The sequence below is a fragment of the Athene noctua genome, chromosome 28 (genome assembly GCF_965140245.1).
Source record: "Athene noctua chromosome 28, bAthNoc1.hap1.1, whole genome shotgun sequence".
Taxonomy (NCBI): domain Eukaryota; kingdom Metazoa; phylum Chordata; class Aves; order Strigiformes; family Strigidae; genus Athene; species Athene noctua.
Genome location: NC_134064.1, coordinates 6,894,649 through 6,922,463, shown reverse-complemented (window position 1 = coordinate 6,922,463; position 27,815 = coordinate 6,894,649). Strand labels below are relative to the sequence as shown.

General features: G+C 45.6%; 2 protein-coding genes across 2 annotated transcripts in view; both read left to right on the top strand.

Moving 5' to 3' along the window:
* Positions 1–4,874, top strand: part of KAT6A (lysine acetyltransferase 6A) — a 46,543-nt gene extending 41,669 nt beyond the window's left edge. The window contains exon 18 of the mRNA XM_074928328.1: positions 512–4,874. Coding sequence (XP_074784429.1) covers positions 512–3,099 — 2,588 coding nt within the window. The 3' untranslated portion in view covers positions 3,100–4,874. The remainder of the gene's footprint in view (positions 1–511) is intronic.
* An 11,185-nt stretch (positions 4,875–16,059) lies between these two features.
* The window catches only part of ANK1 (ankyrin 1), a 68,368-nt gene continuing 56,612 nt past the window's right edge, over positions 16,060–27,815 (top strand). Inside the window, exon 1 of the mRNA XM_074928383.1 lies at positions 16,060–16,969. Coding sequence (XP_074784484.1) covers positions 16,844–16,969 — 126 coding nt within the window. The 5' untranslated portion in view covers positions 16,060–16,843. The remainder of the gene's footprint in view (positions 16,970–27,815) is intronic.

Here is a 27,815-nt window from a genome sequence, read left to right as displayed (position 1 = left end):
TTAAAAAAAGATTCTAGCCAAATTCAATCATGTATGTATTTATGTTGGCATTTAAAAGCATAAGCCATGAAAAAAGTGGAAATATTTCCTTTCTTCAGCAGATGCACAAAATACAGATCTAAATGGAAACATGCTTTTATTGCAACTTCATGTGTTCCCCTATACTGGAACATTTTAATTTGTGAACATACTGTATAAATAAAACTTGAAAAGGGTGGTGAGTCTTTTCAGGACTTCATAGCCTAGTGTTTAAATTTAATTTTGTGTATTAAAGGCTCAGAGCTTTGACCATGCAAAATCTTGAAAGCATTGGTGTTCTCTGAAAATGTAATGTGCAGTGTGATTGCTAATGAGCAGACCTTGATCCTTCTTGTTACCATTCACAATAAATCTCTAAGCTAGTATTGCTACGTAAAGCTGATAAACATGATGGGAATGCTTGGGAAAGCTTCCATGAATGCTGAGGTCAAACAAAAATGTTTGAACAGTATCTTTCAATTTGTATTTTCAGGTAACCCTACTTTGAAACCATTATCTATGCTGAGAAAATGTGAAGCAAAGGATTCTTCACTTGAGCCAGACACTTCTACACCCATGAAAAAGAAGAAGGGATGGCCAAAAGGGAAAAGCCGAAAACCAGTCCACTGGAAGAAGAGACCTGGTCGAAAACCAGGTTTTAAACTGAACCGGGAAAAGGTGCCACCATCAGTTCAGGACGAAGGAGTTGATGCAGTGGTGGTTAATTCAAAACCGGGGCGTAAGCCCAAAATTTCAGACAAAGAAGAAATTGTTGAGCAGAAAGAAGAGCTGCCTCTCATTGAGGAAAGGAGAGAGGAAGATGTGAATATGGAAGCAGAAGAGGTAGGAGAGGGAGAAGAGGAAGATACAGCCAGCAGTGAAGTAAGAGCAGTTTCTCCTGTGGACAGCAACAGCAGTCCGGTGCCAGAAGTAAAAGAGCCTGAGATAGAAGAGGAGGTAGAGGAGAAGCCACGGCTTTTAGAAGAGCAAAGGCAATCAGAAGAAGAACAGCAAGAACTAGATGAACCTGAGCATGACCATGAGGAAGAAGAGGAAGTTGCAGTAGTGACAAATCAAAATGAAGATCATGATGCTGATGACGAAGATGACGGTCATCTGGAGTCTGTGAAGAAAAAAGAGTTGGAGGAACAGCCTGTTAAAGAAGGGGTGAAGGAGGAGCCTCAGGTGCAAGAATGTTTTTTAGAAACAAGCATACCGAGCAGTAGAGAAGATGCAAAAGAAAAAGATGAAGCAGAGGCAGATTCTGAGGAAGAGCAAGCTTCCAATGAAACATCGGTGGGCTCAGAGCATGTCCCTGGGTCTGAAGATGATCATGAAGAAGAGCAAAGTAATAAAGAAGGATTAATTGAATTAAAGGAAGAGGAAGAGATTCCTCATAGTGAACTAGATCTTGAAACTGTTCAAGCAGTCCAGTCCTTGACACAGGAGGAAAGCAATGAGCATGATGTAGCTTACCAGGACTGTGAAGAAACTCTTGCAGCTTGTCAGACTTTGCAAAGTTACACCCAGACTGAGGAGGATCCTCAGATATCAATGGTTGAAGATTGCCAGGCCTCAGAACACAACAGTCCAATATCCTCTGTTCAGTCCCACCCCAGCCAGTCTGTACGTTCTGTCAGCAGCCCAAATGTGCCTGCTTTGGAGAGCAGTTACACCCAGATAAGTCCTGAACAAGGATCCCTGTCCGCACCCTCTATGCAGAACATGGAGACCAGCCCCATGATGGATGTGCCTTCAGTATCTGACCACTCTCAGCAGGTGGTGGATAGTGGCTTCAGTGACCTTGGCAGCATTGAGAGCACTACAGAGAATTATGAAAACCCCAGCAGCTACGACTCCACTATGGGAGGCAGCATTTGTGGAAATAACTCTTCCCAGAGCAGCTGTTCATATGGAGGACTGTCCTCTTCTAGCAGCCTCACTCAGAACAGTTGTGTTGTCACTCAGCAAATGGCAAACATTGGCAGCAGTTGCAGCATGATGCAGCAAAACACTGTCCAGCCTGCAGCAAACTGCAATATCAAGTCACCTCAGAGCTGTGTAGTAGAAAGGCCTCCAAGTAACCAGCAACCAACAACGCAGCCACAACAGCAACAGCCTCAGTCACAGCAGCCACAGCCCCCACCTCCACCCCAGCAGCAACCTCCACTGTCTCAGTGTAGCATGAACAACAGCTTCACCCCAGCACCTATGATCATGGAAATACCTGAATCAGGAAGCACCGGTAACATTAGTATCTATGAGAGGATTCCAGGGGATTTTGGTGCTGGGAGCTATTCACAACCATCAGCCACGTTCAGTTTAGCCAAGTTGCAGCAGCTGACAAACACCATAATGGACCCTCATGCCATGCCTTATAGCCATTCTCCTGCTGTGACTTCCTATGCAACCAGCGTTTCTCTGTCCAACACAGGACTGGCTCAGCTAGCTCCCTCTCATCCGTTAGCAGGCACGCCACAAGCACAAGCCACTATGACACCCCCACCAAACCTGGCGTCCACCACCATGAACCTCGCGTCGCCTCTGCTTCAGTGTAACATGTCAGCTACCAATATTGGCATCCCACACACGCAGAGGTTGCAGGGGCAAATGCCAGTCAAGGGGCACATTTCCATTCGCTCTAAATCCGCACCACTGCCCTCTGCAACTGCACACCAGCAGCAGCTCTACGGCCGCAGCCCACCCGCAGTTGCCATGCAGGCTGGTCCTCGCACGTTAGCTGTTCAGCGGGGTATGAACATGGGAGTCAACCTAATGCCAACCACCCCTTACAATGTTAACTCCATGAATATGAACACCCTGAATGCCATGAACAGCTACAGAATGACACAGCCGATGATGAACAGCAGTTACCATAGTAACCCTGCCTACATGAACCAGACAGCACAGTATCCTATGCAGATGCAGATGGGAATGATGGGGAGCCAGGCCTATACCCAGCAGCCTATGCAGCCAAATCCTCATGGAAACATGATGTACACTGGCCCCTCCCATCACAGCTATATGAATGCTGCTGGGGTGCCCAAGCAGTCTCTCAATGGACCATACATGAGAAGATGAGCAAGATGAACTTGCATCCTAAAAAACTGAAATATATATAAATAAAGGAACCTTTTATACTGACGAACCAGAGAAAATGGACCTTTTTCCAGTTAAAATATTGCTGTAGATTTAGAGGGATTTTCTTTGGTTTATTTTATTTTTTAGGAAGCCTGGTCTTTATTTTTTGGACTTTTTTTTTTGTCTTGCATTCTTGTTTTCTTCACAATCCTGAAACATTTTACAGCTAAAATCATTTACAGATGTTTTTTAGAGGGGAAAACATGCACAAAATCTTTTCATAATTTAAAAAGAGCCTTACTTTGCTGACAATGTGGACAGAATATGTGTAACAGTGAAATCATCTTTCTAAATTTTTTTTTGCAAATGTATGTCCTTCTCCCTCCCCTGTGCCCCTCTGTATGCAGTTTCTAGTGCTGCAGTAATGTAAAATGTTTGACATCTCAAAGAATAACAACCCTTCCCTCTAAACCCCACCTAGCATTTCCTACTTCTAGCAGGAGGCACTTACTGGGAAACTTGGAAGGGGACACAGAGGACAAATGAAGCTCTTTATTTCTGCAAGTCAGGAAAAATTTTTAATCTTTTAATTTTCCCTGACTCCCTTGCCCTCAGTAAAATTTGGAGTTACGTGTAAACAATAAAGTATTCACATTGGTGTTTTTGTAGATGAGTTAATTGAAATTGTATGTTTCATGCTGAAAATATAATGTAACTTTAAAATGATCCCATTCACCACCCAGACATGCATGTGCACACACGTGTGCGTGCATGCACACATGTTCTGTCACTCTGAACTACTGGAAGCATCTCAAGAGAGAACTGTTTGCATCCCTTGTGCAGTCCTGAGGAGGACAGGGTGGTTAATGGTCTGTTAGGACAAGAAAATGGTTGCAGGCTCTTCTGGTGAATTGCAAGTCAGCCACAACTCTGACATCCCACATTCTGCTTTAGTATGTACTTCGAAATGCTGAGGGTCTTGGTTCTGAGCCTTTGAGTCAGGCTGAACTCAAAAGCAGCTGTTTCCAGTGGTCTGCCTCTTAATCTCTTTACTTAAGTAATCTTCAAAGATAGAGTGTACGTTTTAAGTGACTTGATGAGAACCCTGTGGTGTCCTTGTCACTCTTCCGTTCCTATTATGGGGTAGGAAGTTGCTGAATGTGCCGCTCTCTGGGGGAGTCAGTGATGTTTTCCCTGATTCTCCCACTACGTTTGAGACCCATCTTATAGGAATAGCCACACTTTTGATCTAGTGTGGGAAAAGAAGGGAATCGGCCTGTTTTACAGGAGTGAAACAGGCCAAACACCGTAGTAGGATGCAGGCGGCAGGATTTTGCTGTTTATTACTGCATAATCCAATTTACATTCTTTTTGGCTACACTGCTGGCATGTCACCCAATACAAAAAGGGACACCCTTTAATGTAAAGTTCTTTTTTTATTGTATATGAAGTAGAAATACAGACACATTAATAAGACTAATTTCTTTTGTTTTTAAACCAAAAGAGTCTAAAAGAAAGTTGGGGTTTCTTCAGATGCACTAAAATAGACTTTCCTCCAATAACTGCTAACCATGAAAGGCAGAATTCAAAGGACTTCCACTTTTTTATTTGTTTAGTTTTGAGCATGTACAAGGCTGTGTAGGACCCCATTTCTCTGTATATACTATTCCAGTTCCAAATAACCCATGTAGAAAGCGCACTGTGCTGCCCTCTCCTTCCTAGATCTTCAGCTGTGTCACTGCTTCCTGATTGCTAGGGGTGGGGTGGGTGGGGGGGTGGGTAGGGGTCTGAGACAGGAGGAGAAGCTGTTGAAATGAGGGCCGTGAATTTAGTTTGTTTGCCGTTACGTTTGGTTTGGTTTTGTATGGTTTTTTTTATCAATTGGGCAGCTCCCTTTTCCACAAGCCTTTGTGACTGTAGAACTATTGTAGAAAAAAAATGTTCTTTTCTATATATAAAAAGAAATTATCCAACGCAGTAATATTGGTACCAACCATTTTTTCACTTCTGTTTAAAAAAAAAAAATGTATTTTTAGCAAGATAACTTGGGTAATCTTCTAAAAGAAATTAAAAAAAATCTCACTGTTAGTGACTTTGATGCCTTTTAAAAATAAGAGCTTTTTCATTTCATTCCATCTTTAAAATTTTTTATCTTTGTTGTAGAATATTAAAAACTATTTTAAGAAAGATAAAAATTCTCTTTAAAGAGATCTCTAGAGTGTGTGAATAGGAGCTCCAGATGCCTCTAAAAGCCGCATGTACAAATGAAGCTGAGTCTATTCCTGTCTGTTTATATTTGCTTTTCCTGTTTTGTAACCTCTTTGTACTTTGTTCATGGTGACTTGTAAGCTAAGGGGAAGGGGTGCCTAGATGCCTTTGTAATTCTCCATGTCATACGCTCCTGGCTGGATGGTCTCCCTTCCTCTCCTTGTATGTAATATCACTTTTTTTTCCCCTTTCTAGCAAGTACTTTCAAAAGAACTCTGTACATTTTAACATAAAAAATAAATTATGTTGAGCCATTTTGGATGTTAGTTGTGGATGTGGATTTTTTTTTTCTTCCATTTTGAGCAGTGAACTCTTGTCACCGATCCTCGGTCCTGGGAACGCAATTCCCAGTTGGCCTTTTGAAGGGGAAGAGAGGTGGTACTTGGAATTTACTTGCAAGATCTTTGTCCATCTTAGTTTTTATCTACAGCTGCTGATCACAGAAAGATTGAAAATAAGAAGAAAAGCCAAAGACTTGAAAGCCTCTCCAGAAATCATGACAGTAAAATTCCTCTCTGAAAGGGCTGCCCGAAGCTTCAGTTTTTGGCTGTTTGTGCAATCGCTTGGGTGTCTTGACTTGTGCACTTAGAAAGCTGCAACGTGCGTTTGAAGCTTTTTTACTGCCTTGCATTTGCGCTCTCCTTACAGTTAGCATTTTCCGCAGAACTGGCCGTCCATCCAGCAGTCTGCCCTGCAGCGTCACGGCAGCCCCGGCCACAGGCCGGGCCCCGCGCAGCTCTCCCCCGCCAGCTCGGGCCTTCCCAGACACTAGATGGAGGCAAACGGCAGCGAGTGCTCCTGGGCCGGGCTGCCCCGCGGGGCGCGGAGCGGCGCGGACCTCCCACAGGCTTTCCCGTCTCCAGTCTTCAAGCGAAGTCTGTGTGTCGTGGTAGATAAATGAGAAGGACCTTGAGGAGTAGTAAAACTGAGTTTGACGCACTTTTTGTATCTCCAATGTAAGATTATGTCAGGTGAGGGTGAGGCTGCATCTTCCTTTAAGCTGATACATTTTTCCTTGGACTCGTTATAGTTCTGTTGAGGCACCTGAATTTTCAGGTCAAACACATCAGGATAGAGGTAGATGCCAGGGGCGCTCCTGGGTGATTTGTGCATTTATTCTCCTAGTTTTTAGGTTATTCAGGCATGAAGGAGAGAGAGGCAGGGTGACCGGTGATTCAGGTTTTCACTACCTCAGTCACTAGTGAAGTACAGTGTGACAGGTAAGAGTCATCAGGATCTTAGCAGACATGTGTATTACTTCCCCAATGCTGGAGTTAAGACTGCATTAACCACTTGGTGCTAGAAAGCTGCGTTCAATCACTCATAGCTTACTTTTTTTTTTAAGTTGCTTATTAAAGGAAGCTTTGGCACAGTCCAGTAGCAAAGTTATGAGGTGTTGGGTGCCACCCCAGCATGCCCTGTTTTTTACATACTTAATTGTGGTTTGGGGTCTTTTGGGTTTTGCTTGTTATTTTCTGTATACACTGAATTTAGCAGATTTAATTTGACCATTAAAATGTGCTCGGCTTGAACTGTTATCTGACAGCTTTTATTTATTACCAATTTTCAGAAACATCTGTCTTTTTTAGGATACAATATGGGTTTTAAAAGTAAAATGCCAGTTGACAACAGTTGCATGTCCTCCAGCAATTCAAAAGGCTTTGACTTCCAGAATTAATGTCATGAGTGATTAGACTAGAGTATAATTCTGCTGCTTTAGATAACTAGAATTTGGTGATGGCAAATCACTTCCGTGAAATAGCAGCATATAGTTACATTCCAGTAAAATACTTGTATCATAAATGGACAGTAGGGCAATTCAAAATCTTCATCTTATGCCCTGGCACCAAATTATGGTTACACATGCTGATATCAAATACTTTTCAAATAATTGAGATCTTTGCAATGCTGAATTGCGAGCTGACAAGCCCAGGGTGAGCAGAGCCAATGCTAATAATAATTAAAATTAAGCTTCTTTTGTATTTCTCAGGTTTTAAGGTAGTTGAAACTATTTTAAGAAGAAAAAGAAAATGTCTAGATAAGAGCATAACAATTTATAATAACTTTCTAGCTTTTTGGGCCAAGGAACCGAGGTAAGTGTTTATGGCAATCAAACAAGATCATGGAAATGTGATTCCAGTTAATGAGATGATAAACAGTAACTGGTATTTAAGAAATGTTTATTAAAAGCATTATTTGATCAAATAGGCTGCACTGTTAATAGTTTCTGCTTGTTTTAAAAAAAACCCACCTGTTTGTGTGTGGTAACTTGATGATAACCACATTTAGGAGCCATGAACAAGGTGACCTCTTTTTTAGAATCTTGCTACACGAACTATCAAATTCCACTGTTAGAGAATGACTTAATAGGGGAGGGGTTTTTGTTGGGGCTTTTTTTGAGAGAGTTGCCAAGCTAGAACAGAGTTGAAATCAGACTATCTTGAAGTGCAAGAACCTTTAGTACCTCATAGCACGGTGTGAACAGCTGCTGCTGCAGGGTCTGCATTGCCACAGCCAGATACCAGACTGTGATATATCGTACTGTGATGATACACCGACATGGTGAGAGTTGTTCCATTCAGCGTTGTTAGGTTTGCTCTAAATTAGTTGATATGTGGACCAAAATGTTACCAACTCTCAATATGCAGGGAAGAGTTTGAATGCAACCCACAGCAACGTACAAACTACTGCCTGGGAGACTAGTGGTGTGATTTTGAAAGAGACTAACTGAAAGGAGAATGATCTTAAAGGGGTCTGACAGTTCTGAAAGTTCATCAGTGAGGTAATAAAGAAAATGCTAAAAAGAATAGAACCATCTTCATTAGGTTCCCAACTCAGGGAGAGAACTCCTTGCTGAGATCCTATCTCTGCAGTAATAGAGGAATGCAGATAGTCTGCCTCAGTCTAAGTTTACAGCAGTTCAGGTGGGACCTGTGGTATCTTTTATCTTCACAGCTTGTCAGCCAGAATAATTTACCTAAAAATAGCTGCCTGAAGTTGAGCTCTGAATGTAAAATCCCTTTGCCCCTAACACAGAATCTCAGCAACTCCACCAAACGTTGATCTTCGCCTAGAGCAAGGCAGGACTCCAGCTATGTGTTTAATCTCTTGAAACAGCTGCAGCACCTTGCAGAGACAAGAATTTGTTTCTGTGCTTGCTTTCTTATAGGAGGTTTCTAATCTGGAGGACTGTGGAGGTATGTGGAACTGGCACATAATGACCTTGTTAATTTTGTGTGATTACTTTCCTAAGGGTTCCCCTGTCAGTATCTATTTGTTCTCCCTTGCCAAATACTTTACCCTGTAAACTCTTTGGAACAGGGACTTTGTTGTCACTATGCTTGTCAGTTGTGTTGCATGGTAGAATCCCAGTCTGTGATTGGGGTACCAGAGAGTTATCATAGTACAAATAATCTGTTTTCAAGGAAAATGTGATAAATATGGTACTTTGTGCCAAATAATTAAATAAGTTTCTAGAAAAGTTTATTTTCTAGTAATGTGTTGGCTAGTATATGCACATGGTACCATTCAGCTAAAGGAGGAAGTCTGTTTAATGAAATTCTGTCATCTGTTTCCCCGTTTTATGCAATAGGAACAAACAGCAACAAGATATCACACATCTACTATTCCAGATTTCCTAACAGCTTCTCCAAAGAAGAGTTGGACAGCACTGTTGGACAAAAAAATTGAGTGAAATTACTACTAAGTCCATTTCCCACTTGTTCTGCCCTGAGTCCTTGCTGAAATAGCATGAAAAGTGAAAACGATGAGCTTCTCTTCATGTACAGCAGATCTCTACAGTTCCTTTCTAGCAACCATACACCTACAGCACACAAAAGCTTGATATCAGTTGTAGGCCAAGTGCTTCACAACCCAGAACATCATGAGCGTAAGCCCCTGCACAGAACAAGCTTATGTATATGGCAGAGATGCCTCACTCCAGTTAACCCAGACTTTTAAATCATGCTGTCAAAATTCAAGACAAAATGTTTCAAAACCAACTACCACTGACCCCAAAGACCATTTAGTAGGCATGCCACTCCCTCTCAAGTTGGAGCTATATATAACTTAAAATGCTAGCAACTAGGGCTGTACCAGGACATAGCTCTGGACCTAGAGGTTAACAGGGATGAAATCCTCCTTGGTATCTCAAAGGAAAAGGGTGTCACAAACGAAGAACTGAATTGTTACTGGACAGCAGATTTCCTGAACCAGAGCTCCAGTCAGTTCTGCTGGGAGGAGCTATTCGCAAGAACAGCAGGTTCAAGCTGCTTTGTGTTCCCTTCTGATGAAAATCTTCTACGTTCTGAAGTAAGTAAGACTGCAATTGCTTTAAGAGTGTCCTTGTCCTCCTTTGGTTTGTGTTAGCGAGCATGCTATTGAGACCAAAGCAAACAGCAGAATTTGGTTCTCAGAAAGTGATCAGAACTGCCTGGGCATATACAGCAAAGGATCAGCAGGTGATGGTTGAAAGACTGCGGGAAAGGTAAACACTGAAAAAACAGTGTCTTTACAGGCCATTGCAGACACCCTTGATCATCTCTATCTCTCCAGCTGTGAGACAGGCACTTTGATCTGCTAGGAAACGTGACCACTGTCCTCGAGAACCTTCATCAAAAACACTGCTCAGGGCTTGGTGGGTCCAAGCAACGAATGCTGATGCAGGAGGAAGGTAGAAAGAGAATTGTGATGTTATGGCGTAGCATTGTCTGGAGGCTTTGAGTGTATGTACAGGTGCGGATCACTGTGTTATAGTCAGGGTCTGAAGAATATATTACTCGGGATAAGATGGTGAGGAAAATGATTTTGAACCCGAAGACATTTCTGGCTTTGGGAAAGAACAGATCTCTCTCTCAGCCGCACTAGTAGGAGCAATTCAACTGCTCAAGGGCACCCTCCTTTTCTGGGGTTGGCAGATAATGCTTTTGGTGCCCTTCAGAGTGTACCTAAAGGATATTAAACCAATAATCCCTCTTACTTACAGATGAAGCCTGAACCTGGGGCTGGAGTCTTGCTAGATACTTCTCTGCTCTGCTTTGTGGGCAGGCTGGGACTAGGGGTATTTAGCAATTCACATGTCTAATGGTTTTCCAGTCATGATCAGTAATGCATAGGGCAACAAGGAGGGGGTTTTAGCATAAATGCTATGGCCAGGAACAGTCTTTGGAAAAGCTCTCCGCAGCTCACTTTCCCTTTAGCATCCCTTCCCTGCATTCTAATAAACCTGTGCTTTAAGGGCCTCCAGAGAAGGAGACTGGGCCCAAACCATCCTGTTCATTAGTCTGTGATAGACCTATTCTTCCCAAATTTATTTAATTCATGTATGGCTTAGTGTTCATAGCATCGCATACCAGTGAATTCCACGGTTCATTTTTATGTTGAGTAGAAAGAATGTGGGGTTCTTTTGGTTATTTTAAATGTGCTGCCTCTGATTCTTCTTTTGTGTAAAATGATGAATGGTTTTTATTATTATTTTTTGTGTTATCTGTATCAGTCACAGTTTTCTGTGCTTCTTTATGATCTTTCTTTCAGCCTGAAGATTCTGTGCTAGTATGTGCTGTCCCTTTGCGTATCCCAGAATTGCAGAATGATTGGAAAAGACCTCTGGAAGCCATCCGGTCCAATCCCCTGTTCAAGCAGGGTCACCTGAAGTGAAGTGCAGACAATTCTGTGGTGCTTGGCAGAGCTGCTTTCTAAGCTGCCTGCCAGTACTTGGGAGACTCCTTCCAGCCTTGCTATAAGCATTTCATGTCTCTTTATAGAATCGTTAGCACCTTTTCCCTATTTTTATTTGAATGAGTGCTTTATTAAACAGAATGGCGGCTGAGCATCCAAAGAAAGGAGGCATTATCATGTGTAAGTTTGCAAGCAAAGGTGAAGAACATTAGGATAGCTATGCCGAAGCATATCCAGGCCCCAAGAATGGCCACTCAGTTACTAGAGTCTCCACTTGCAGAATAGCCTGTCAAGAGTGTGAGGCCTTCTTTGACTTGGTAGATAATTACATCTATGTTAATAGGACTTGCACCTTCTCTGAAAAATGTCTCTCTTATGGTCACTCCAGGCACTTTCATGTATATCTCTGAGTTCTCCTGAATGCTTCTAAATTCTGAGCTGTGATGTTAGCTTGTAATAGTATGTCCCAGGCCTGTTTCATTAATAATAACTTTTTTTTTAGATGGCTTTTAGAATTCTACCCTCTGAGTTCATTAAATGCCCCTATTCTTTAATGCTGCTGCTCTTTTTGAGCAAAGCAGCCCTTTGTTTTGGAGCATCTGGCAACACTGCCTAAAGCTGCCTGGAAGAGGAAAAGAAAAATAGACAACTGAGGTCTCACACATTCTCCTTCACATGTTTCTCACTGTGTGGAAAAAGAAAGAACACAGTGCCTGATGCACAAGCCAGCAAATGGATTAGCAGGTTAAAAGCAGCAGTGACAAGATAACAAACTTCTGCAAGAGACTCCTAGGCTCAACAGACTGGGTTGAGATGAGGGTTCTTAGCTCTTCTGCTGCACAGTGCTACCTTGGGCACCAAAAGAGTCCTGCCCTAGCCAGCATCTTCTCCATTCCACTTCCTTGAATGGACAGTGTTGGTAGCAGGTGTGAGGTCAGGGCTGGCCTTTCTCTCACTTGCTGCCCTGATCATTCCCAGAGCAAACTTAGGAATTTTCCTTTTTAGCAGCTGAGAAGCATCTCCTCAGAGCTAGGCAGTGTCCTCTGCAGCTGTGAGCGTGCACAGTCTGATTTGCCTCAGCATGTCTTTTATCAGTCCCAGGTTTTTTGCCCATGAAGGAAAAATTTAGCATAAGCACTATAGTAGAAATCTTGAATTTCACTGTTTGACATCAGCAGCTAAAGCCATTGCTCCTGCTGAGTCTTCAGAGTCCCTTTCTCTCCTCGATCGAGCATGAGAGCCTCAGTTCATACTGCCAGCCCAACCATAATGTGCTGTTGACTCATGAGCATTAGTGTTGGGGCTTGCACTGCTGTGCAGACCACGTGCTAGGACACTGGCTCTTACGCCCTGGTGTCAGGGCTCCTGCCACGGCTGATGTGTGCTATAACTGCGCATGCTGCCCGCTGGCCTCAGATTGCAGGATGATTCACTACTGGTGCTAGTGCCTGGGTTTGTGCTGCAGCTGCTGAGCATCCCCTGATGTCAGTCCTACTGCACAAACATCAAATCTGTGCTGTGTTAAGCTGTGGTCGGTTCTTGTCCTGGTGTTAGTGCCAGGGCTCTCAGTGATATTTGTAACTAGCTTTCAAATGGAACAAGCTAAAGTGACTTTCTGCTCCTGGAACATCAGTGCTGCTTTGAGGGATTGCTCTGTATTGACCCTCCAGATTGCTGCTTTGATCTCACAGGGAGTAGTAACGTGTAGGCTGGAGGATGTACTTCACCACGCAGATACCAAGTTAGGACCATTGGTCTCCATGTGGTCTTGTTGGCGACAGTCTGGCTGCTCAGTGATTGCGGGAGCAGGCTGTCCCTGGGCAGCCAGGGCCTGCTGTGTAAACAGGGCCGGAGTGAGGGAGAATTCAGCTAACTGGTGTGGCTTTTCCCTTTCCCTGCAGCGGGGCCTGTGTAGGCAGCAGTGGCTGCAGCAATCATCTGCTCGCACTCTCTTGTGTTTCAAACTCTTCATGGGAAGCAGGCACGGTTGTTGCAGAAACAGTGTCACATCTGATCTCTGAGTGAAGAGTTGAATCAATACAGGATTAATTCCCTCCCTTTTTTCTTCTGCGGAAGCCTCTTGTATCGTTCCATGCAGCATCTTTCTCCTGTAGTCATTGCTAGTTGCTGTCACATTCCGTAGTGTTATTCTACCATCTTCTGACACCAGCAAGCTGCATGGGTAATTTTTGCAATAGGCCAGAGCTGTGCAGATGACAGAAGAACTCTCCCTCAGGCTAGGGAAAAATACCATGCCTGCTGCACAAGCCGTGATGATGGTTCTCACTGGTAAAGACCACATCTAGTCCTCACTGGCAAAGGCCACTCTAAAGTTGTGCTTGTTGGTCCTCGAGCTGTCTGACTTTTGCCTGAGGTATAGAATAAAGTTAGCATACAGGGGAAGCAAAAGAAAGCGAACAATGTTTCTGAGCCTGAGTGGAGGGAAAGGGGGAGAGAGTGCTTGTACCCTTATTTGCTTGGGATCTTGTGTGGCAGGCTCATCAACTAGTTTTGGAGAATTGCCCCAGGTCCTAATAAGGATTCTTTTTAAGATACAAGAATGATTCCACAGTAAGAAGGTTTTGGGATAGGCAGTTGGCTCTTTACCTTGTGAGTTCCATCCAACCCATCCTTTTCAGCTTTTCTCTGTAATCATTAAGGGTTTAGAGCCATTTTTGAAGAACTTTTATTCTTCTGATTTCAGAATCAAGGGCTTTTGAGAAACATGAAAAAACATGTAACTTCTGGTAAACCTAAGAGAGATAGCAAGGTCCCAACGCCTTGCCTGTCCTCTCTGACCCCACCTCTCTTTCCTGACTGCAGCTTTATGTAGTCAGTGGCGAACATGGGGCATCCACAGAGACTGCTGCAGGAAAATAGTAGGTAGGATATAAGGGAATCTGCAGTGAATTGGATCTGCTAACTACCTGGTTGACTGTGATGGAGGAGTTCAGCCAGTGGGCTGTAATGTGTCAAGGCAGAATCCTGAATTCAGAATTGAGGAGTTCATGAAAACATTCATGTTCCTTCTGTGAGACTGGATCTCCTTCTTCCTGTGTGTGCACTGAGGGGGGAGCAGGTTTTCAGACAGTTTCAGGAAGGTGCGTTTCTGTTTTGTCCCCTGGACCAGCAAAAGCTTGACTCTGCTCACTTCCATGTCTTTTTCCCCATCTGCCAGTTCTCTGATGATTACTGCTCCTTTCCTGCTATGCTCACTCTGTTCTGGCTTACAAGGAGTTAAGAGGTGGGATCTGTTTGTAGGAGGAAGCAATGTCAGTGTACTGCCACTGCCTGATGCCATTTAGCTGTGTCTGTAGCAGATGCTTTGTTGACATCAAGAAAAAAAAAAAAGGATGCCTATGCCAAATTCTGGAGTGTAGCACAGCTATACCTTGAGTGCAGGCGTGCAGACCCTGGACGTAGCGAGGCTGGGTTTCTGAAGGCTGACCCAGCTTTTGTCTTGGAACCTGGAAGGCAGGACTCAGGTTAGGGGTGAGGTGTAAAGCTACAGCAGCACCTTGCTACAGGCTTGCTAGCCGCCCTCGGTGTGTCCCGCAGCACTGAGAGGCTGCTGCCCAGACGTAGTGAGTGCATGGGAACCGATACTGTTGTTTACAGCAGAACTTGGGTTTATTCCTGAGTACCCTGTTTTGAAAAAATCAGGAAATTCCTCAGAAATAATTCTGAACTAGCAAAAAGCTGGTTTAGGATGCAAAGTCCAACATACAGAAGTGAGGAGCTCTCAGTGTATTATGGCTAATTGTGGACAACTGTTTTGCCTCCTAGGTGCTTATTGTTGACCACAGGTAATTTTTTTGTGTTGGGCCTCTGCCTCATTTGTCCTGCAAAGTGCTCATGTGAGAAGAGAGGCAATTTGGGTGACTAGTGCAGCTGTGCTCCTGGCACCTCCTATCTGTGGAGCCTTTCACTATGAAGCTTCTATTTAATTTTGTAATTTTTTTTTTTTTTTTTTGCATGGACATTCATAAGACATTGCTATATAAAGATGTGCAGCTGTATCTAGACTTGAGTGTATTATTTATCCATGCGGGTGCAGTACACAGAACTAAAGCTGTCCTTGAGAAGCCTTGTAAAATTTGATGATTTCCTGTTCTTCATATTTTATTAGGACCTTCTCAATCTTTTCAGTCATCATATTCTTTAAAAACAATATGTTACACCAGTCTCCTGTTGTTAGCACCTTCCTTAGTCTGTGGGTGAAGTAACAGAATTGGAGGAACTTTGAAGGGAAAAGAAATGCAGGAAAATGTAGTCAGACAGAAAAGTGACCTATAGTGTCTGTACAGTTAAGTCTGCATCTCAGCTTCTTGCCAGTCTAAATAACCTGTAGGTGACTGTCACATAGTTGCTGAAAAATGGACATTAATCCCTGCTTTGCCATCTTTTGACACAAAAGGGACCCCGTCGATCTAGAATTGGGGGGGACTGTGTCAGAAAAGTGCAGTGTGTGCAACGCTTCCACCTGGGCAGATAATCTTCCTAGTGTTTTTCCCATGGGCTTGCACAGAGGGGGCAGTTTTTCTGAGGGAGAAGTAGTGAGATGATAAAGGCAGGGCTGCTCAGAACTGCCTGCATAGTAAAGCACAGTTTGCTGCAGGTCATGTTATGGTCACCACCACCAAGTCCAGCCCAGTTTTATCCTGGCCCCCTCACACGCTAGTGCTGTGTGCAGGAACCAAAGTTACACCTCAGGCCTGACCCCTGCGCTCCAACATGGAATTGTTTGTGCTTTTGGAAGGCGGTGGCAGGAGAAATGTATAGGTGCATGTGGAGGTGGGGTGGCTGACTCTCCAGGAGCCTTGACTGGGGATCCTCAGGGAGGACTTGAGCTCTGGTGATGCCTGGATGGGCAGGAGCTGGTGGCTCTGGTTTACTTTTTTGGTGCTGTGTAGTCAAAGAGCAGACTGAGCCTTTGGTTTCTGTCTCTCATTCACAGCCAAGATCCCTCCCCTCCCCTCGCTGCTCACTCAGCGGAGAGAGGAGGAAAGGATGCTGTTAAGCTGCACTTTGCTCCAGTACTTGGCACATCCTTTGCAGTATCGGCTGTTTTCTGAGCAGAGATGCTGCCTGCCTCCTAACCGATGCAGCGATTCCCTATTGCTCCCCTTGAAAAGAGCTGGAATCATAACCCAGAGACTGAGCGAGTGATGCGGCTACTGCACAGAGAGTGACTGAGAGGAAGAAAATTGGAGAGACTGGAATATGTGCCTGCCTCAGCAGCACTGCAGTGGTAAAGCCACTGACGGACTACATGCAGGTTACTGTTCTTTATGCATTGCTACAGAGAACCTAGAAGTCGGGATGAAATGCATCAGCTTCCTTTTCCACTGCTTCTCTATTGTCATCATGCATTAATTGCTGAGAGTTATTTTCCTTCCTGTGCCTGACTGCCTGCATCTCTTCTGGTACTGCAGGAGAGACAGTGAGGGAGAAAGCACAGCACCAGCCCGGTGTCCTGTCCCACAAGGAGGATTCTGCATGATGTGCCAGTGCAGTCAGGGACTGCTGCAATGGTGCACAGAACCTCTGGAACAGCTGGATTTGGGATTATTAATGCTTTATAAAGGCGTCCCAGACTCCATCTAGTAAATAGCTGGAGACATCGGCTGCCCTTTGGGGCTTGCTGACTGCTTTCTATTTTCTTCTCATTGCTGGTTTCACACTCATCTGGGTCGACAACATTTGAGCTAGGGGAAGGGACTTTCTTGGCCAGGAATTGGAGGGTGCTGTGTGGAAAGTGCAGGTGTGAGCTCTGGAAGGAACTGCAGTCTGACCGGCCATGGCTCAAGCAGCTAAGCAGCTGAAGAAAATCAAAGATATTGAGGCTCAGGCTCTGCAGGAGCAGAAGGAGAAGGAAGAATCCAATCGCAAGCGCAGGAACCGCTCTCGGGACCGGAAGAAAAAGGTCAGTGGCACTGGGGCAAGCAGCCCTATATCCAGCTGCCTGTGCTCGTGGCAGTGAATGCTGTTTGCGTTTTGGGGCAAGGGTGAGGGGGAGATGACAGAGGAGCAGTCTGGTCCCTGTACAAATCTATGTGCAGTCAGCACAAGAAAAAGTCTGCCAAACAGAGGGCAACTTTGGGGGCCAGGAATCTGCTGTTTGCCCTGACAGCTTATGGAGGGCTGTATAAAAAAGCCAGGTGAAGGGAGAAAGGAAGTGAGGGGTTTGTCAGGGCAGCTAAAGAGTCTCACTCAGCCCAGTAACAGATTTGATTTCTAAGATAAAAATCGCTGGCTTTTAGCTTCACGCAGTTTCCCAGAGTTGCTCTGTATTTGCAGAGCAAAGGTGGAAGAGACCCCCACCCCTTTCTCTAGTGATGAAGTTTTGATGTCCACTCCATGCCCTGCTTGATCTCTGCCAGAACACTGAAACCAGGGTACAGCAAGAGCAGACCACTAACAGAGAGAGCAGTTTTGTGCACGAGACTGTGAGCTCTGCTGCTGTTTAGGGCAGGCTATATTTGTGAGTGGGACACAGGTCATCCCTCCCAGTAAAGGTGTGTTACTTGCTGTCAGCAGGTAAGTGGAGGATCAGGAGCAAGAAGAGGTGACTTTCCCCTCTGGTGACACAGACATCCTGGAGCCTTGGGTCCACCAGCTGTTCCAAGATGTAGCTCCTCTCTGGAAAGTCACTGCCAGTTTTTTCTTGCCACCAGCTTCCTGCAGGAGCAGGCATGTTGCTAAGATAGCTTTTCTGCCCCTTGAAGACCTCTTGAACTGAATATTCTTCTCACAGCAGGGCCAGAGGTTGTATGTGCTATGCATCAATGCAGAGAAGCAGTGAGGAGAGAGGTGGAACCAAGGGTAATCAAGGATATATGTGAGAGGAGGTTGCAATACAGGGATGTCTTAGGTGGGCTTCTCCTCTGCCTTTAACGAACGTCTTGGAGATTTCCAAGTGCCCCCTCTGAGCACAACCCTCACAGCAGAGCTCTACTACTTGGAGCATCTCTATAGGTGCACCCTGAGAATCCTGAGAAGAGTCTTGCTGAGGTGCTGGGGACAGGCACTGCTAAGCAGCCCTCAGGCTTTTATTCTTCCTGACACGCTGCTGGACAACTGCAGGTTCAGGCTGTTTGGGCTAGTCCTGGACACTGGAATTCCTAGATTTCGTTCATCCCTGTTTCTAGTGAAGGCTCAGTCCATGAGTCTTTGTGAGAACCACCCTCTTCCCTTCAGCACCCCCTGTCCTGCCCAGCACAGTGTATGTGTGTCTTGGTGATGGGTTGGGAGATCCAAGATACCTAAAAAGTGCTTGCACTTCCCCATGTGGAAGGTATTAGAGAGGGCACCTTCTCACCAGCTCCTTGTGAGAGACCTGAGTTGCACTTGCTACCAAGACACACTGTGATGCAAATAAAGGAGCTGGAGAAGCACCACTGAATACGCCCAAAGGGATCTGCTTCCCTGGGATGGGATACCTCTTACAGTGATAAACAAGCCTGTTGTAGCTACGCTTTGGGATTGTCACAGCATGGGGAGCACTGAGCAGGGTATCTGTGCAGACACGGGCAGGGCTCTGGCGTGCCGAGGAGTCAGTCTTCAGCCACCCCTTGCTGAGTGGTGAACCTGGGGAACGAGCTGACAAGGGAGGCTGCCTGCCCCTCAGCTGGTGACTACAGCCGGGGTGGGCAGAGCCCCTGCTCACTGGCCTCTTCCTCTTGGGACCAAAGCTGGGTGTAAGGATGTTTGCTTTTCTTAATGCCAGGCTGTCTGACCAGGGCAGCCCAGGAGGGGTCTGTGTCTGCAGAGAGCAGCTAATTAGGGGCAGACCAGTGACATTCAGGACAAATGGGAAGTCTGCAGACAGCAGCGAGGAAGTTAGTGTGGGGTGACCGTCGTGTCAGCTGCTGCCTTCTTCCATGATAACTCCTCAGTGCGTGTAGGCCCAAGGCCTTTCCCTGCAGAGCCTCTTGTACTCATGACTGACAGAGCAGGCTCCCACCTTGCCAGGGAGCTGCGAAGGGGTTCTGGTGTGAAGAACCACCAAACCAGGGGATCCTGCTATTGGGCCAGCTCTCTCTCCCCTGCCCCCAAAGCCCCTCTAGTGGTGGCAGTTTGTTGTACGTGTCTTCTTGGAGCCAAGCTGAAGGCTGACCCAATATGTTGGAGTTTCTCATTCTGTTTTGCTGCAGCACTTGTGGGGGTTTAATCTGTGTTTGCCAGGGTGTCTGTTAGTGGTCCTTCAGTCTGCATGGGATTCGTGTTGTGTCTGTGCAAAAAGTCTGTCTTTTGAAAGGCTCCTGCGCTGGCCACTGCAATGGACCGAAACCACTCTTGTGTCTGCTCCTCTGCCTGTGCCTGCCTGTTCTCTCTTGCTTCATATACAGATACAGGCTCTTTTGGGCAGAGGCTGTTTATTTGCTCTGTTTGTATGCTGCAGCATATCAGTGTCTTGATTTATGACTGACCCCACCATGCACTGTTGCAATGCAAGTTACTCGTAGAGGGGTAACTATGATCCAAGGAAGTGCGAGCGTGACACAAGCAGTGGAGATGGCCAAAGGAAGGAGATGATGGCCCCAGAACAAGTCTCTTCTCATCCTGTGCAAGCTGATGTTATGTCTTGGGGCATGAGAGCTTTGTGTCCTTTAGCATTTCCAGCCATTTTTGTGTGGATCCAGCCATGTGTGTGTCCCATGAACGGCACAGTTGAATCCTGCAAGAACCTTGTGTCCTGTGATACCTGGAGGCAGTGAGTGAGTTCTGTTATTTAATGCTGTGTTACCCAAAACCCTTCTCCTTGGACCATGATTATATTTGTTGCTTTTTAGTTTCCCCTGCAATTTCTTGGCTTTTGTATTCAGTGCATGTAATGAGAACCTGATTGACCTTGTAGTGTCCATTTTCATGTTGTGTGCCTCTCGTTTGTGTCTCAGCACAGGGGCAGTCCAGGTATATAACCTTGTTGCTCCTCCAGTATTCCCTGCCTCCAACCTTTGTAATTCAGATGATGAGAGCTGATGTTTCATTTGACAGGGGCTGCATCAATGATTAAGGAATGGTATCTTGTCATTCATCCTTGCTCTCTGTTCAGCCTAGCCACACTTGTGTTTTGGGCCAAGCTGTCCATTAAACAGCCAGACATGTCCTGAAGAGTGCCCCTGCTCTGTGGGCTCTGCATCGTGGCTGGAGGTTGCCTCAGTCTGAGTATGACCCCAGGGAGCAAGCTTTCAACAGTCCTGCCTGTTCCCACATTTAGTGCAAGTGCTGAATTGTGAGGAATTATGAGGTCTAGTATAAAGTGTTGGTGGCTTTTCGGGGTGCCCTGCAGACAGGCAGGTGTGACAGAGAGCAGCCCGTGAGCAAAGGAGGGTGTGAATTGAATAGCAGAAGTTCACTTGCCATTAGAGAGTTTGCCCATCATCATCTGGGTTGGCTTCTTGCTGTTCCTGCTGCAGTATCCTAGCTTCAAATCTCGGTGCATTTTGCTTAGATGGGCAGTTCACAGGGCACCAGAGCTACTCACTTACAGCTGCTGGAGTGCATGTCGAGTCTCTGATGTGGCCAGCTGCACTCACAGGCAAGCAGTGACAGACAGTAGCAGTAGCAGTGCTTTGGATGCAGCTATCTGTCTTTTTTTTTTGCAGTTCTGGCAGGTAGTGATGGTCAAGAAACACTTCCTTCCTTTCACTGCAGGTGTGCTGTGGTCAGGCAAGCTCGAGAGGCAGAAAGTCCTCACTTAGAAGTCATGCAGAGGACTTAAAAGATACAGTCCTGCCTTCTGCAGGGTTAGTGGGGAGCAGCATAACTCATGATGAAAATGTGGTGTTTTGACACAATTTGTGAGGCAGGTCTGTAACTTGCTATGTGAGCACAGTTAATCGAATCCTTTTGAGTTGCACGTGGCTTTGTTGTGGTTATATATTAAAGGTAGAAAATGGACCAAATCCTTTCCCAGGAATTTTGGAAGCATTAGCATAGCTCACCAAATGGATTGTTACAAAGGGCCCAAAATGTCTAATCCCCAAACTGGGGCCCAGGTACTTGGCTCGCACTTTGTGTCAAACATGCAGCTATAGGCACCTTGCAGCTGTACCACGTGCCCCCAAGATAGGTGCCTGCAGTGCCTCGCAACCTGCCAAGCTTTGGCTGACACTAAGAAGTAAAAAAAAAAAGTTAATACTTCCATGAAAATCATTCTTCCTATTGAAGTATACTTATTCTGGTACCAAATTCAGCCAAATATCCAGTCAAGCTTGAGGAGGGGCAGAGACCTTCATCTTGAGGAGTACAGAGGCAGATACCAGCCATGCTCCTCAGCTGGCAAGTGAGCATGCAGGACTCATGGAGCAGGAAGCTGGAACGTAGTCTATGACAAGAGAGTTATGCAGCAAATAAGACCTATGGCACTTCAGTAACAGCAGCAATGCTAATAATGTCCAAAGAACTCCTCAAGTGCCCATGTGAGTGCATGTGCAGTCTGTGTGCAGCGTAACTGTGGCTACTGGATTAAATAACAATCTAACCAAATGCTCAGAAGGAAATTCCCATGGTAATTGCTATCACTGTTTCAATGATAAATTATTAATAATAAAGTGTGAAACATGTGATACATCCTCTCAGTACATTCAGAGTAAGTTTTGCTTGGACATCTAAAGAATAGAGGACAAAGCTGTCCGAATTTACCACTTTTTCTTTTCTTTTCTTTTTTTCGGAGTGGTGGGGGGTGTCGGTTAATGAGGAACAAACAGCTTTTCTCTTTCCACTTCTGTCTGGTTTGTTTGTCTTGCAAGTGTCCAAGGATAAGACAGTCTCTTGTTATGGATTTGTAGAGCATCTCGCACAATGCAGACTTGAATGGTAAAAGAAAATGATTCCTAATAAGAAACTCTCTGCATAAAACTCCTTGCCTTTTTTCTAGTTGTCTGTTTCCTGAAAACAGCACACAGACCAGTTTGAGGGTTCATGACTCTCCACAGTACAGGCTAGCACCAATGCCTGGTGCAGTGTATGCATGCTGCAGCAGGAAATATTTTAGTGCTCGCTATTACATACTGAAATACATCCCAGCAGGAGATGCTGGGAGGGTGCTTCAGAGGGAGACAAGAAACTGGTGAGAGAGGGTTTGAAATCGGTGGGAAAGAGAGAGAGGTGTTTCTGTTTGGTGGGAGCTATGGCGGAGAAAGCTCTTGCACCAGCTAGAATGAAATGGTGGGGAAGGGCAAAGAGAGCACAGAGGACTGAAGGACCCCCTTTGTGTTCTCGAGCATACATAAAGAATAAATGTGAACATAACTGGCTGACATCAACTGTCAGAAGAAACTGAAAGCTGAGGTGTGTGAGGTGAGTTGGAAGAGCAGCTAGATCCTGGATGAGCAGCTCTGAGAAGATTGAGGCAATGTGGAGGATGCTAATAAGAATGCTTTTGCATTAAGGAAATTTTGTATGCTTAGGAAGCTAGGGAAATGTGGGAAGTAGAACAAGTCAAGTAGGGTTTGGAACAACATCCACAAGTTCAATCAGAGGAGTAATTATAGATGATTCCTTAGCAGGACAATTGAACGGTCACATAGGGTGACCACGCTTGTGCTTGTTGTGTAATAAGTAAAAGAGCTCAGTCACCTGCTGTTCACTGATGAGCTGTATCGGGGTGGAACTTAAGTCCAAGCTTAGGATCCCTGAGTGGGAAAATTCAGACACCCCTGTCAGAATTATGCACTGAGCACATGAGAAACTGGGGTGAGCAATCACTGCTGGAGCACTGCTAAGGAGAAGCCACTGGGGTTATTCTCTCTGCTTGCCTGCCGTCCTTTCCAGGGGCTGTCCCTCAACAGCAGCCTTCAGCTCGCGCTGGGTTTAGAGGCACTGCAGAGAAGAGTGATGGACAGAAGGAGGGCAAATGATTTCAGCATCTCCAGGATAACTGGACTTCCAGGCACCATTGTGAATTCCTCCCATGGATGGCTGGCCTGATGCAGTTGCTGGATTGGGCTGCCTGGATTCTTGCATTCAGTGGCAGTAGATCCTGCCAAGGATGTGACATAGCTATCAGTCACCCCGGGGCTTCTCTAGCTGCTGGGCGCTGTGTTGATATCTAGCCTGCAAGCTGGAGCTCATCAGCAGGCGAAAGGACCATGCCACCTGCAGTCTCAGAGCACAAAGCTACTTTGTCTCCTTTCTCTGCCTGCTCCTAGATCAACAGCTCCAACTGCCACTTCTGTTGTCTTCCACTGCAAGTTTTGCTGGTTCCATCAGCCAAAACTCCTCCTGCCTCTTCTTGCATTGCAAGAGCGATGACTTTGCAGGCACCCTCCCTGAGAAGTTAACCAGCTGGCACAGCACTGAGGAAGGCACCTTTGGGACCATGTGAGATCAGCGCTAGGTGAGACCATGAGGACACCAGATGCTCCAGCTCTTTGCAGCCAGGATTGGGTATCTGGACTCCAGTACTCTGTCTGAGGCACTTTTTTCTGCAAAGGAATTGGTATCTTCTGGCTTGAACATGATGCTACTGTGCAGTGGCAGGAAGAAGGGGCATGGGATATCAGGATGGCTAAAGCCTGTCAGACTCAAGGAAGCCCTAGCTTTTACCACTGAGTGTAACCAGAGGGACAGTGTAGAGGAAGAATTAAATGTGTGACTAGGAATGGGCTCAATCGTTAGCTATCTATTGTGTAGGCTTTCAAACGGATTTTGCAAATCAAAGGTCCATTTTAAATCTTTCTGTGGGTTGTGTGTGTGCTAGGTTCCAAGCAGCAGTACAGTGTTGAATCGTTTCTGCCCAGTGTAAAGCTGGGAAGTTATTTTGTATACACAGCTGCTGGCAAATTGGAGCAAATGGTGAGCTCCTTCACAGGTGAGGAGGTGCCCTGAGGAGGATTTTTATCCCACCTCTGCTCAGCGTGCCAATGTAGAACTGCTTTGTGTGACTACAGGGTAACTGTGACCCTCCAAGCTCTGTCAAGGTTGTTGGGGAAGCAAGTTCCATTCAGGATTTGGGGAGGATTACGTCAGTTGGCTGCACTGTTGAGAGATTCAGACCTCTGATTCATAGAAGCTTAATAAATATTTAGTTCTTGCTTTAGGCTGCTTTGGGAAGTACAGGGGCTGTGTGTGACGATGGCTTCCTCTGATGCTGTTTATCTGACCTGCCACTGGAGTCCTGTACAAATAGAAATGCTGTCAGGATTAAAAAAAGCATCAGTGCTACGCTGTACTGTACTGCTCTGCTGTCTGAGGCCTGTAAGGGGGCATTTTTCTCACAACCTACTAAGGTTTCCACTCCATCTCGCTCTGTGTCTCTCTGGTATGGACTCAGCAGGAAGAAGAGGCTGTTTCAAACTTACCTTTGAGTAAACTCTGTCCACTTTCACTCACTGCTGCTCACAATCACCCTGTCGCATTTTTCTATTAGGTTGAAATGGAGCATGCGCTGGTTATAATGGGAGCATCTGTGTTCCCAGCATTTATATTTTCTTCCCAGTGTTTGCATTAAGTATGGGGGAGGGATGGCAGAGGACAGTGCATGGCATAGTTGTGTGCAGGAAGGAAAATGGCAATGCAAAAATTACACAGATCTCAAGTTTTCCTCCACAGTGGGGACGTTACAGGCGTTTCTGGCTGAGCACGGTTTGTTGCAGTGGGCACAGATCAAGAGCTCTCTCAGATGGCCCAATTAGAAAAATCAGAACATTTATATGGTAGCAGTTCCTCTCTGGTGTTTACCTTTTTCTTCTTTCACTGTCTGCCTTGCCCTTTGCAGGATGTAGTCTCTCACATAATGCGAGCTAATATATAATGAACCATGTTTGACTTGGGAAGTCCATGCCTTTCCCAGTAAATAGTTGTCCACAAATACTAAAGTAAGTGAAGAACAGCTTGTACAGTACTTAGCTAACAAGGCATTTTAGAGCCTGTGCCTGTGTCCTTTCCTGACATTTTCAGGCAGGAGGGAAATGCAGCGCAGTGATGGGAGGGGGAGTGGCTGGCGGGTAGAACCAGGCAGAAGTCAGGCATCTGGATGTGAGGGATGCCAGGTCGGAGCAGACCTGCTGCTGCAGGGACTTGCTGATGGGGGAGGAGGCACTGAGGGGAAGCTAGTGCCATTCTGCACTGCTGCTCTGCAGGCTCTTAAATCATTCAGATAATAATGGCATCTATATGTGCTTGGTGAGCCCACCAGTTATCGAGGTACTGGAATGAGGTGAGCAGCATCTGAAACCTTGTGGCATTCAGAAATCTGTTTCAGGAGCAAGTTCTTTCAAACTGTGCCCTATCCTCAGCGCCTGGTGCCTTGGCCAAGGTGTCTGCCCAAGCAGGGCACTTGCTGTGTACAGGGAGTGAGCCCTGTCTAGAGCAAGCACCTTCAGGAGGACAAGAAGCAAAGGACAGTGCCCTTTGTGAAAGCCTGGTGCTTCACAGCCTGTGGGGCTTGGTTTATTCACGGTAGGAAGTCGCCTGTAGTGTGCTGAAGCTGAGGTACAGCAAGCTAGATCTGAGCTCAAAGGAAAGCAGCTTTACAGAGTGCTAAAATTAGAAGTTTAGTCTCAATTATGCTAATTTGTTTTAATTGTCTAAGTATGTCAAGGTTCTTCAGAAATGTACCCTCTCTGTGCCGGTCTGGAAAGGTGCAGCATCACTGGGGGCGTGATGGAAGGATGGGTCAAGGATTGCAGAGATTTCTGTGTTCCCTGCCCTACTTATATCTATCTCTTAGCAGTCCTCACCTCCAGCTCTCAAAATGACATGAGAGTAGATTCTGAAAACATTAGCCCTGGATTGGATAGACCAGCCTTGTTAAAACCTTGGATGAGTAGAGGGCAGCCTCCTGGGTGCAGGGAAGTTCCTGACACCTTCTCTAAGGGCACTTCTCAGTATGGCAGAACCATCTGAAAAGTCACATTTCTTTTCACAGCTGAACTATGTCATGTTTTGAGCCACAACTCTGCAAACAGCAGCAAAATTCAAGCTCCCTTCCTATTTGCAAACTAAATTTTGCTGACTGGGTGAAACATTAAGCCAGAGCCATACATTTCTGCAAATGTAGAGGACTATGTTAAACTGACAGCTTCAAAATGTTACAGCCTCAGTGAAAATTTTACAGCAGAAACAAAGCAGCAGGTATTCACTGAAGTGTCTTGGGAGGCGGAGGAAGAGAATGCAGCAGCAGGGGAGCATTTAGAAAACAGACGAGGTTTCTATATTTATACAGAGATGAAGAAAGGAGAGAGTGTGCGTGCATGCGCGTGTTTGTGTGTGTGTCCCCAGGTCACTGAGAAGACTTCTGTTTAAGCAAAAAGGTACTGCAGCAAGACAACAAGCAGAAATGAGGGCTATGGTCCTTCACTACACTGTGGTGACAGGACTTTTCAGGGCTTGTAGGATGCATTCACATGCATATGTTGGACCTTTTAAATGGGAAATGCAGGGAACAGAGTGCTGAAACCCTTTGCAGAGTATAAACTATGTTAGATTTTCAACTAATCTGATGGTTTTCTGCAAAGAAATAATAAATATTTTCACCTTTTTACAGTGTCATTTGTCCAGAAAACTAAGGCTTCCAGATACTCTGCAGGAAATGCATAGTGTATTCAGAGCCCATATAGTTCTATCATGATGCCATGCCTGGAATGGGGAGCACTGTGTCTTTCCCAGGACTTGCTGATTACAGCACAGAGCAAAGAATAAGATAAATGCTATGAGAATGTGCTGTTTTGGTGGGTGAGACAGACAGGTGTGGGGTGAGCTGAGGACAGTTTCCGATTTAACAGTGTACTTCCCGACTTGTACAGAGCAAGTCTGCACGCAGGGAAGATATTGCCTCTGTCTGTGGATGTCCCTGTGAGCACTGTGCAGATATCTGACTGCTGGCCATGGGCAGCAAAGCCACTGACCCATCAGGGTGACTGCTCTATCGAGATCTCGTTCCAATTCTACCCCCATGTCATCTGGCTCTTCCATGGACCTTGAGGCAGTACCGATGCCTGGCATCCTAATGCACTGGATGGGATGTACTCTGATGCTGATGGTCTGCCATCTATTTTAATGGACATACTGGGAAAGAGAAGAGGTTAGTGTCTGTGCTGTCTCCTCACAGGGACTAAGCTGTCTGCTCAGCTCTCTGATCGCCTGGCCTGAACCAACCTGTGGTCACACAGGGCCTCAGAGCCTTGCCTTGGGCAAGTGTTGTGGGAAATGCTGTGCTAGGTTTTCCAAGAATTTGACCCCTTCCATCTCCAAATATGCTCATACTAAACTTACTGTCTTCTCAGATACTTAAGCAAGTAGCTCTCCTTCCTCTGTCCCCAGCTGGAGGCACTGCGTCTCAGGCCCCAGAGCTGTGTCCTAGCATGCAGACATTGCTCTGCTTGGAGAAGCTGTTCTGCTGAGCAGTACGTGCTAGTTCCTTCCATAGTCCAGTGTAAGTTATTTACAAGTCAGCTGTTGTGAATGGCACTCAGAGCCTTTGGAATCTCTTGTGCAAATACAGAGGGTCCTGGGCATTTCCCATCAACTTGCTAGCTCCTCTCACCTAGCAGCCTTCTGGGTGAAGTGCTGGTGAGGTTGTCGTGCCGTCTCCTGGAGCGTGCCTTGGCTGTGCTGCTGGAGGTGCGACAGTCTGCTCTGCCGCATGCCTGGTCTCTCTGACTTAGGAGTTTGCAAAGACAGACATTCTTGTGCTGGTGCTTTGGATGGACTTTGAACATGACTAGCTTTGTTGTTGGAACTGGAGCGTCCGAAACGAGACAGTCCCTTTTGCTCCATTGTTCTCTATAATCTTTTAAAAACAAAGTTAAACTGGTGTTATC